Below are 13,366 nucleotides of genomic sequence, written 5' to 3'. Positions count from 1 at the left end.
TGACTATCACAGAAACTGTAATAATAGAGATATTTGATATCGAATTGGACAACTATTAGGAATAAATCTATAACACCGTCGTAGTATTTTAGGTCAAACCTTCAATACAGTTAACAGAAGATTTTTTCTGAGCGCTGTTTGAAAAAAATAGAAGTGTATGTGTAAATGTGTTTGTTGGAATAAATCTATAACACCGTCGTAGTATTTTAAGTCAAACCTTCAATACAGTTAACAGAAGATTTGTTCTGAGCGCTGTTCGAATAAAATAGAAGTGTGTGTAGATGTGTTTGTTTCTTCTATTACTGCACGAAGTGATATATTTTTATATTGAACCATAGCACTTGAAATGCAAATTTCAAAATAATCAGATCATGTCAATGCAAACATTTCAGGACGTCCCAAACTATTTCATTTCGATTCATAAAATAAATGGAATCGACCACAAAACGCAGCACTTTCTTCTGACAAGTCAAATGTTTGAAAGCTTTTCCTCGATCTATTTGTTCATGCGTTATCTATTGTGCCAGGCACGCATTTATCATAACGTGCACTTTCTGTACGTGATGTATCTCTCTCGGCTGCTCTTCTTGGGAAGCATCGAAGTTTTCGATAAAGTTGGGAGCGATCAACCGTTACCGCTGCCACCGCCTGACAACTTGCTGAATTAAAGCAACAGCCAGACAGACAGACGGATAGCGGTGGTAACACACACGCAGAAACAAATTTATAACATACCGAGAACTTTGGATGTGTGTATATTTATTTGCACTCTCATAGGGATGAGAACAATTCAGGAGTTGTAAGATAATCGATGTTCCAAGTGGTCGAGGGTAGAAGTATTACGCGCGGGTATACAAACTTTGGTTTCTTCAATTTTTCAATGTGTTCCTCAAATTTGATTTGAACAATATTTGCAGTACTAAAAGAGAAAATAATAGGCTTTTGAATAACGCAAATAATAAAGTAATTAAACAAAACGCACTAACCGAAATAACCGAAAACATTAATTGAAAAATTATTTTATGCTTTTTAGCCAATAATAAAGGATTATTTAGCATATATTTCTATACATTATGTGGTCTAAGCCAATATGAGTAGAATCACGTAATTTGGTATATCGGATGTTTTCAAAATGACTTTCAAAATGGCGTATAAATTATTCAAATACAAGGGTATTAGGCGATTATGTATGGCAATGCGCCCACACCCTTGCGCGTCATGACTATTATGTACTCGTCTGGCAGACCCTTGCAACCGTCAGAATGGGCTGGAGTTTTACATATGCTTTCTGAACAATTAAAAGAATATACCCTCAAAATTTGAGCCATGTGCGCGTAAGTTATAAAAAATTTTTTTTACATCTTCACAAATTGAAGGGATGATGACGCAATCGCGGAACGACTGCCAGACTGGTACTTTCTTAATAGTCAATAATAAAATATCATTAAAAGAAATTCTAGCTTTGAAAAAACAGGTTAGTCAAATAGTTCACTGGCTCTTCGACTACTATGTGATGAGGCTATTCAAAAGTCCCAAGTTTAATACTTTTTTTCGACAGTCTGATGTCAAGCAGTATTGACATCAGTTTTTACTTAAACAGCAATATATTTTCAACAAAAAAGAGCCTGTCAGGGCATTGCTGGAATATTCCAATTAGATAGGTGACCTTAGTGTTGTCTTCTGATAGCTTTCAGTATTAAAAATTACTTATGTCTCAAATAGTGAAGACAATCAATAGGTTGCATACTAATAATATTATTTTTAGTGATAAAGTAGTGCTTAATACAGCTTATAGAACATGTATTAGCAAAATTACTAACAAAAAATACGAAAATCTGATCAGTTTCACAATGCTTATGCAAATACAATATTTCAAAAGTTTATAAACATTTTATTCGCACGTCATATGGTATCTGACCAACGAACTTCAAGTTATCTAAATTTATGATTGATTTTGGATCTGTTTTAAATTATAATATTACGATCAATAATACAAATGCAGGAAAATCAATTTTGCACGTCACTCTAAAATTAAACATTAATTGTAGACTACTATGCAGCTGACTCGTTAGTTGAAATTTGAAACCATTTTGATATATTAATTGACTTAATTAATACAATTTACTCCTATCAATCATAATCATAAAACTTATATTACATATATTTAAATTTAAGTTGGAACTTACAAATTGCTTTTGTTATGTGTGGTTGGAATAACTGTACCTAAATTATCCTGTCATGTAAAAAATGAGTAAAATAACTATTTATTTATCCTTATATTACATGTTAGTTTTTTCATGCCTTTTGCTAAACTCCTAAACTCGTATTAATACACAGGTACAGTGGAAACTCGTTTATCCGGACCCCAGTTATACAGATTTGGGATTATCCGGATTACCAATCGCGACCAATTTATATGTATGTTTATTATATGTATGTTATTTATATGTATGTTATTTATATGTATGTACATACCTGCAATTCGAATTTTTGCATGATTAATGCTGCAGTTAAATATATGTATGTAATGTAATAATAGAAAATATGTATGTTATTGTATACATAAGGAAGTGTTAATTTCTTAATAAACATTGATTTTTGTTGATACCTATGTATGTATTTCTTATTCTTAAAAAATACACAACTATGCATGTATTTGTTATGTATGTATTTGTTATTCTTAAAAAAATACACAACACTATTCTTTATACATTTTTTTTATTTCTTGGCTTTTGATAACATTTAGCCACATACATAATATAAAATATACAATATATGGGTAGCATATATATTATATTAATCACTTACATCTTAACTTTAATCTTAACTTAATTATGTAATTCTTCATACATTCGATTATCCGGATGCTTATCGACAACATTTATTCCGGTCAATCGAGTTACTACTGTATTTATATTCACAAACATTCTCACACCCTACCTCAAAGGATCTCTGGTTGATTGCAAAAATGTCTGGTCAGATCTTGACCAATATGCAGTGTTATTAATTTGTAAACCTGGGATTTGTATGTCTTTTGTAAACTTTTTTAGCAGTATGTGAACCACGACCAATTCCCATATAATATTATATTCATCGACATTTCACGTTCGATATATTCGATTTCTAACTTCATCTTGCACCCTTACGTTGGAGCAATGAAATTTCCCCAAGAGGAGGGATGAACCGCATCAGTTTCTGCATTCGCAAAACGTTCAAACAGCGGCAACGCCACCAGAGATCTTGCAAGCAAGCGTTCGCGCTAAAAACTTTCCATCGCCGAGGGAATAGTCCGAAAGAGCATTCTGCGGGTGCGATCGTAGTTTTGCAAGCGTTTCTTAAATATAATGATGGAATTATTGAAAGAAACATAATAAATACACTGTTATGGAAACAAAGCATCAAGGCACAATAATTTTTAATTTTTAATATTGTTTTAAATTTTGATTATGTACATGGAAATATGTATCCATTATTTTATATAGGGTAGTACTGCCCTATGGCAGGTCCGTGAGCTGAGTTAAACTCCAACTCAATCCAGGGAAGAAGAATTGTGTGAGCGATTCTGCTAAGAAATGCTATTTCACAACGCAGTGCCCGAGATGAGCTTATTTTCTTAAAGAGAGATCCTGAAACCAATATAATAATTATCAATCAGAATAGTGGAATATAATAATAATCAATTCAAGATATAATAAAATGCGCAAGTATTCTTATTAGATTGGCATATATATTGATCGTCGAGAAGTGGTAAAATTTTGTTTATTGGTTACTTAGATTGCAACATTTGGAAAAAAACATTTGCAGTCATTGAATTCGCAGAGTATTCAGAATATTTAGAGGCTATTTCAGTACAAAGTAAATAGTTGTAAATGGCACTTTACCTCAAAAACAACATTTGTGAACTCAGTTCAATGAAAGCGCCATAGTTAACTGATTTATTAGTTCATATATAGAATTATAGAATCTTATTATTTTTTTATATTTTGTGACAATAAGATATGGCATGTTTATATCTTATTGAGTAAATTTAATATAATATTTTATGGCATTGCAATATAATTTAACATATGAAATCTTAAAAAGATTATTCAATTGATGATGCTGCAATTCAGAACTTTGTCTATCTTTCTATTCATAGATTTAATTTTAGATACTTCAATATTGTCTTGAATTGGAATACGATTACATCTTTAAATACATTTTTTAATAATGAAGCTTTTATAAGGATTTTCATGACTATTCGTATTTGTCTGTGTGAAACTTATATAACCATATATAATATGTTAGCTTTTTGATACATAAATATACATCGAAATTCGTATGTATTACTTTGTGTAAAAAATACTTTATAATCCAACAAGATTACATTCATTTATTAATGATAAATTTCATAACTTAGTTCTTCAATTGTACGTAATATCACAAGTAATTTTTCAAGGTTTTATAGAACTTGATATTTTGATGTCAGCTATTTGCAATATCTATGTAGGCGTAAAATAAATTGGTGTCAGACTTTTAAACTTTAAGGATTTGATTTCGAAACAAAACAAACTCTTTTTAAAACTAGCTTTGTAACAAATGAATGTTTTTATTCTCTATTTTATTTACAACTGTTCATTTAAGGACATTTAGTAAATTTGGGGAACTTACAATTGTCAGCCATAAAGGGACATTGTATACTATAGAGACATGTTGGTAAATGAAAGTTTTCAATACACAATTTCAATAATTTTTAAACATAGAAATGATTTATATTTAATATTGTAAATAACTGCATTAACGATTGAAAAATTAATCACTTTATTAGTCACTTTATTAACCCTACTAATCGAGTTCTGTTTTCTTTATGTATCAAAATATTATTGGATGTTCGGTAAACATTTTATGATATTTAAGCATCTTAACAACTTGACTTTAGTGCACGTTCCTATAAGAATATATATTATATTTATGAAAATTTTATTCATTTTTTTATTATTTATTTAAGTGCAAGGTAATAAAGGATATTTTTTTCAGAAAATATACTCTTATTCCAGTTTTGTATTCAAGTTAAAATTAGAATCATCTGTGTTTGGACATAGAAATGATTTATATTTGCAAGATTCTCTATCCCTCCGGAACAGTTAAGTGGATACCGCAGCTCAGACTGTGGTCTCAAACGCCTAAATGAAATTCGTGAAATAGTTTCTGTCTCAAACATAGTATAATGTTTGCCTCATGTAATATTAAATAAAAAATTAGTTTATATTTTTTTTTGTAACTAAAAACACATTTGGTAGATCACATATATCAGTTAAATTTCTCTGTTATGAAATATTTGTGTAAATATAACTCATTGAACTCCATACCAAATTATAACATTATTGCATCCACATAATGAGTTATAATTAAAGATATTTTATATATTTAAATAAAAATCAGAAAATTATTATTTGAAAAATACATACACAAATGTGCCTATATAATTATCAAAATTAATTTACTAATAGAAGAATTTACATGTACAAAATAAATTTTAAAAGTTTAGAAAAATGCAAATAGTATTTACTAAAAGTTTATTTCTCCATTTAGTTTATTATTTCTCTATGTGTTAACACATTACAATAACGAATATATTAAAATTAGGCAATATTTATTTCATTTTTTATTTTGTAACAATTTCTTTTAAATAATACATTCAGGATCTGTGCATTTAAATCATTTCCCAATACTTCCACAAATAATGTGTCTGACAATAATTGCCCATCTAATAATTTCAAGTGACTCGCACAAAGTAATAAAGTTGCATTCGCAGCTAACTGCACTTATAAATTAATGTCAGAATATGACTCAATAGAAAAGATAGGTTCATTGCGAATTGAACATAAAATGTGATTTATTATTCACCGATTCCACAGCACCTGCAATTTGACGCTTTCGAAATTTTTACATGACACGGAAAGAGTTTGCTGGGAAATGATATTTTGAGAATATGAATGTTTGGAAAAAAACGAGACTTTAAATTTTTATATGAATTTTATTATTTGTTATTGGTACTAGAGAGTACTAAAAGAGGGTTTAATTATAGATTTGATTTAAATACTCATTATACTATATTTCATAAAGTTTTATAGAAAATCATTTATATAAACGACAACATGCATATCCGTAATAATCATTATTAGCATATATGTATATCCAAATTACAGACTAAATAAAAATAGAAGTCCTTCCGAATTACATTAAATCTCTTTGATATCTATATAAATTATAATCTATGCGAATGTATTCAATGTAAACATATAGTAAAGTAAATTAATATTAGGACACTACCTTTTCAAGTTAATCGAATGCCATGAAGACAACGTTCGATGATAACACTAGTGAACTTCTTTAGATTCTCTGTATCGGCAGAGAAAACTCTCTACGACTGAAATGTTTAAAATGAACTTAAATGTTAGTAATCGAATTGAATGCTGAATAATCAATTTTATATTTAGAATATTAAATAGTTCGATCCAAATACTGGCAAAGCTCTCGCGATGCGCTTTTAATGCGAACAGCACTTAGTGCACCGAGAGCTTGTGCTTTGTATAATTCACTCTACTACATTATGTACATTACCGAATATCTAATGGATATTCGATTCAACCATAAGACTACGGGAAACTATATGCCGCATTAACAATATGTATATCAACGTAAGTATAGCAGAAATCGCATACTATACAGGCAAAGCTACATTATTGCATTACACGCAGATACTACGGCTTACGCTAAAAGCACTTCAATTTATGCATAAATTAATGACTTCTACTGTCTTACTTTTCCGATAGATCATAATTTATTAATAGAAAATTATAGAAGAGGATGTAAATAACCGTAGCAAGTTATAAATATTTTTGGCAGGGATGAGCATTTTTTAAAATATGGGACTAATTTTACGATGAAATAAAAAAATAATTTCTCCTGTTAAATAAATGTATATAGAATCGAGTCCATCTGTTAAAATCGGTTTATGTAATATAAGGTCTGTGCATATGACGTTTAATCATTTGGGAGTGTTCCAGGAACCAGTGTTATACTGCATTTCACATTAATTTAACAATTTTAAGCACACGATTTAATTTTAGGTTTGGCACGTGACATATGACATGGCATATGACATTCGATCAATCGGGAGAGTTCCACTATTGTCGTCAACGCTCGTTGTCACAGCAAGCGATGTCACAGTCCCTTCAATCTATATACATTTTATACAATGGAAAACATATGAGGACCAGCAGTCTATATAGTATAAGGTCTATATCTGGGCTTTATATGATTTGCAGTAAAGGCTGTCCAAAAGCTGTGTATATGCTGTGCAATTAGGCGTTTTACATATAAAACTTAACTTAACAATATTATCATAAGAGCATCTTTCGAATGTGTCCTTGATAACACATACTTGAACCTAGGTTTTATGTGTAAAACGCTTGATTCCACAGAAAATACACTGTAATAGTTCATTTTTACAGTTTTTACTACCAATTTATAAAATAATATTTAATCGTAGATTTGGTCCCTAAATAATGATCAAGTAAATTACTATTGTTGTACTGAAATGTCGCTTTGTGTATATCCAATTTATACACTTATTATTCTCCTTTTCTTACTAGTAAAGTATTACATTTTATTTTATTGTTATTTATTACTTAGTTGCAAAAATGAGAATGTTTTGCAAAGTATCGAAAATTAAAGAAAATACAAAAATTTAATGTTCCTATTTTCATGATTTTTTGTACACTCAAGTACAGGAGATTACTTTCCTAATCATATACTATAGTAAAGAAGATTCCACATGGATATATTTTTGTAGATTTTAGTTAAATTATATGATAATTTAAATATATATATATATATATATATATATATAATAATTTAATTATATAATAATATAAAAATATACATTTTTAGTATTAGTAATAAGAATTCATTAGCATGTATATGGCTCATATAATCATAATCTGTATTTTAGAGAAATAATTATACAAAAATATCTCTTATTTAAAATATTCATATCGTTTTTATCTCAAAAGTGCAATTTGATTTCGATGTTTATTTCGGCTACGTAGAATTCACTTAAAATTATAAAACTGATAAGAGTTGTATTTTCAATACTTGAACTCTTGTAATAATTATTATATAGCACGTAATGCTATAATGTTATTGCATTTTTTGATGATTTTTTACTTGACGTAAATAAGAAATTATGTTAATTATTTTCTATCAAAATTTGCACGTAAATTAATAACGCTTGGACAAAAAACATTTTCAGAGTAAACATATATTTACAGAATAATTTACTGTTCCTTTTCCTTCCGTAAAACAGTGAACTCAAAAAAGGTCAATTTGTCAACCTTTTTTCAATATCACAAGTAAATATTTAACGCCATCCTAAATAAACACAATCTATGGAAGCGTGACGCAAAAAAATGACTTGACATATTTTGCATGGATGAATGATATTCAATTGTTTTGTTTGACCGGTTTAGTTAAACAATATTTTCTTCTCACGATAAAAGTGGCCATGATTCTTAAAAACAAAAAACGCACAGAGGAAATTGTAAATGATAAAATTATTTTCTAAATAGACTTCCTATTCCAAATTGTAGATAAAAACATATTTCCACTATGTTTATAATCAGGAAATAATAATTACATATCGTCTTTAATATTGAATTAAATTAAAATTATTTAAATTTAAAATTTAAATTATTCACTTTGATCACTTTATTCATAAAATACATAATTAGCAAAGTAGCTATGTGATGCAGTTTTGAATAATAATTCATTATCTTACATTTTTACATCCAATTTAAGATATTAAATTACTTACTCTTTTTTTTACTCATGCATATCTCATGAATATATTTTAAAGGGAAAAATTATATGTGTACTTATTACTATAATTTTATTGCAGATTATTCCTAAAGTGGGCTTGCATTTCTCGAATAGTAGCTTTCGGTAAGTGATAGCTATATGGAAATATTTCGAAAAATCTCAAATGTTTTTGGAATATAATAATAATTTTCAACGTATAAAAAATATAGCATAGTAAATTGATGCTCCTTTGCATTACCATTTAATAAAATTATTATCTTATCAATAATCAGTGTCTGTTAAAAAATGTTTTTAATCTTTACTCTGAATTATAGATTTAATATAATAATTACTTTCCAGATTTATTCTAGTTTTTCGAGTTCAAATTTTTATTAGAGATATTTTTTTTTGCTTTATGTGCAGATAATTTAAAAAAATATGCAATACTAACAATGTCAGATGAATCATGAAGTAAATTTTATGCATCAACATTAATAAATTATTATTTATTAAACATTCAATTATTATTATTATTTACACAATAATTTACTTTATTTGACTAGATTTTGCCACTTGCCCTTGCTGAAATTAAACCTTCTCTTGAAATATAAATCACATAACAATCGCTCATTTACAATTAGACAAACCTCAAGGTTTTTCATCAAAGTTAGATAATGACGGATGATAATAACCGAGTAAAAGTTAAAATCACATAACTCACGATCTGCGTGATGAACGTTTACGATTTTCAGATGATTAAATTTGCATTAAACTTAATCTCGAATGATAAACGAAAGGAACTTATTAGATAATCTACAGTCAGTTATTACAAAATTCAACAGATCGGTACAGAAATCATGCAGAATATTATATGAATCTAAAGGACTTAGTAGTATAACGTTAATAAGTTATAAGTTTCTAGCCCGGTCAATTTAGACCTAAAATCAGGGCGAAGGTTACAGTAATTTATAATGGCTGTGACTTGGTGAAATTGCTTGAATGATTCTTTACCTTTACCAAAAAAATTAATTTTTTGATTTTTTACTTTGTGCCAATTTTCTAGCTCGTGCCGGAATGATGAGGACTTGTAAAAGATTTCTTTTACAGCCCATTATGAATTTTTGTAACATTTAATACGTAAATTGACCGGACTATTCTTTTTGCGAATATTTGGGTTTTTATACATTAATGTGGAAGATAAGGGACGGACATTTCTTTTATAAATACGGAATTAAAGCTGTATATATTTAAAAATAAATTTCTTCGAAATTAAGCATTTTTTTAAGAACTTACTCATCAGATATTCATAATATCATTGTTTTATTATTTTAATTTTATTGAATTGTCTAATTAAACAGTCCCAACTAATTTAGTATAAATAAGTTATCTTATATGTAATAGTAACATACAATGATTAACATACATATTCTACAATGATTTTGCTTTTTATAACTCATCAGTTCTGCTTCAAATATTTCGAAACACAATTTATATAATTTGTAGGTAATATTCATCTGGTTCAAAAAAAATTTACCTACTGCTTTGGGCACTATATTTATATGATCTAACATATCATTAACCTTTCCAAAATCTGGGCCATTAGCGGAAGATTCTTAATGTTGTACCTTTCGACGTTTAAAAAACATTATTTCCTTATTATCGTCACGATTTTTATGAAAATAAGTAGTTTACATATTGACCATGTTTAGAGGAATCGTGACCATATTTTAAGGTCGTTCATGAATTGCACTTGAGTAATAACCTACAAATACAAATTTTAATAATTTAATCGAATCGTATACTTGTTCTTGGACTTTTCATTTAGTTAAAATAATGTAATTTATTTTTACTTATTATTCTATTATATTGGCATATAGAACATTTTATCATCTACTAACAAATTCAATCTCCCAACGAAATACATAAACCTATTCTTAGAAAATCAATCTTCATTTTTCGTATGAAATCTGTAAAAAAATCGATGTCGCAGACAAAAAATCAATTTCCTTCCCAACAACTTGAAGCAATAGAAGAGCACCGAGCGCAATGCAGAATTTTATGGTTCTCCGATAGCAGAATAGTATTATATGCAATCGCCATCCTGAATCATGCAGCCCGTAAAAACAAAATATCTGCAAAGCGCAATGCGATGCAACGATGCACTCGCATCAATTTTCACATTTTGCAACAATACGAGTCGGAATATAAATGTTTTATATAGGCAAAAACCGATGTCTCTATTGTATTTCAAAATATTTGATGTGAAAATAATTTCGTCATGCCATTTATGTTGCATGGTTTTCAGAGGACTTTTTAATACATTACAAGCTGATTAGTTTTGATAATGACTGATGCGATCCGCGAAAATAATCATAATGTCATTTTCTATATACAAACTTATCTGATGAATGGTATCTGATTTTTGTATCATTTTTTTTTTATTTTTTTTTTAATTGTTTAATTTTTTTGTGTATCGAAAATAATTCAGATTTTAATTTTAATTCTAACTAAAGTTTTAATATACTTTAAACAAATAATTTCAGCTTTGCAATTCCGTTTATATAATTTTTATAAATATTAGACAATGTTACAATATTTATAATAATCTATTTGAAAACATTTGATATTTCTCGAACATTTCGTTACGGTACGGAAGTTCCAGCAATTTTCCTTAAGGCACGATGCCATACGCCACTAGTTACAACTAAAATGTTACCAATATTTTTTAAAATTTTGCTCAAATATTGCTAAAATCTTACAAAATAAGATGTAGTGCTAGTGCTAGTAATTATATAAATTTACTAAAATTGGGAATATTGTACTGCGTATTAGGAGCTCTCAAATTTGGTAAAAATTGTAGGTTATAATCTTAATACTGATGTTATATCAGAATATTAGATAAGTATTATTACATTAAAAAAGATAATAAAAATGAAATTTAAAATTACTACTACTAAAAATTGTAATATAGAACCATAATGATCAATGTGCTTCACTTTTAAATTTAGTTCAAAACCTAAATTTGTTCTTGTATACTCTAATTTCTTATTATACACTTAAAATTAATGGAATTCTATTCCGGCTTCAATTAATTTTTAATTATAAAATCTTTTTTTATTTGCATAGATTTATTGCCAATCAAAATAATAATTATAAAACCTGAATAAAATATATAAATATAGCAACAATTTCATAGGGGAAAAAATTTCAATTGTTATACGTTACATATATATAAGTTTAATTGAATTTAATTGAATTTAATTGAATATGACAGATTTTAGCAAAAACTATTCCAAAATAAAAAAAATACATAAAATTAACCCATTTGTACATAACCCTGGAGTTTATAAAAGATACCGTTCAATAGAAAAATGCAATTTATATAGTTTCATTTACTTATAAAATTGTTTTAGAATATTGCGCTTTGTTCAAAACATTTCCGGAATTATTTTTATAATACATTCGAGCAAACCTCTTCAATGAATATATGCTAAGTGAATTTTATATGGAACAAGACTGTTTTCTTTATGTGAGCTTGCAGAAGCATAATTTTCTCATTTTGGCATCGAACTTTTCCAGCATATTATTTGGACTCTTAACATATAAATAGAAAAATTGGGGAGAAAATATCGATATTACAGAACTAGAATTTTAATAACATGAATGATGTATTGAGGAATCTTTATATAGTTATTATTAAGTATATTTTCTTAAAATCCGGAGGCGCATTCCTTCTAAATATTATTTATAACATATCGTATAAATCATATATATGTAACAACTGACTGTACGCGAAAAAATGTCATTTATATTCCCAAACAACTTCATCATTTAATGGTGTGGAGTGAGTAAATTAAATAAAACTATTTCTCTAGTAATATTTACATTATTAGTAGCCTAGAAGCTATTTTAAACTTCTGTACAATATTTCTTTTTTTATTTAAATATGTATTTATGCGCATACTTGATGTTTTGTTATTGCTTCAACTCGATGTTATGTGGAATATTTGATGTTTTTGTTTTCTGCTAGAATTTCATATCAAATGTGCATGTTTGTTATATTGTGTTTTATGCAATAGTTGTTATTATGCATTATTAGTCACTGTTTTACAATAATATACATTTGGCCAACTATAAGCTAATTTCTGTTTATTTTTTATAATATAGACATGCATATTATAAATGATCATATTCATATCAAAGAGCAGTAAGGTTGCAACCATAAATTTGCAATTTTAAAAATATATTAATTCACATTAAAAATTTATAAATAAAAATATTGTCCGACGAATCTCTCGCTTAGTGTTAGGTATCTGGTATCAGGCAGTAATGGTAAAAAATACATCAAAAATATGTTTCTAAGTATAATTTAAAATATGGAAAATATAGATAAGAAAACTATGAAGTTTAGTTAGGTAGGAAAAATCCATGTAACAAAAAAATTTTGCTCTTATCTTCTCATTGCTCAAAACATAAAAATATAAATATCAAAAATTGGCTTGCGGATATTCTATTTAGTAAAGGC

General features: G+C 27.7%; 1 protein-coding gene across 1 annotated transcript in view; it reads left to right on the top strand.

The window, feature by feature from the left end:
* The window catches only part of LOC113370932, a 244,730-nt gene that overhangs the window by 167,330 nt on the left and 64,034 nt on the right, over positions 1–13,366 (top strand). Inside the window, exon 5 of the mRNA XM_026611602.1 lies at positions 8,942–8,985. Within this exon, the coding sequence (XP_026467387.1) occupies positions 8,942–8,985 (44 nt within the window). The remainder of the gene's footprint in view (positions 1–8,941; positions 8,986–13,366) is intronic.

This window comes from Ctenocephalides felis, unplaced genomic scaffold, assembly GCF_003426905.1.
Source record: "Ctenocephalides felis isolate EL2017-DRISC unplaced genomic scaffold, ASM342690v1 CF-g0.4_SCAFFOLD_01492, whole genome shotgun sequence".
Lineage (NCBI taxonomy): Eukaryota > Metazoa > Arthropoda > Insecta > Siphonaptera > Pulicidae > Ctenocephalides > Ctenocephalides felis.
This window is presented reverse-complemented; position numbering and strand designations above follow the sequence as displayed.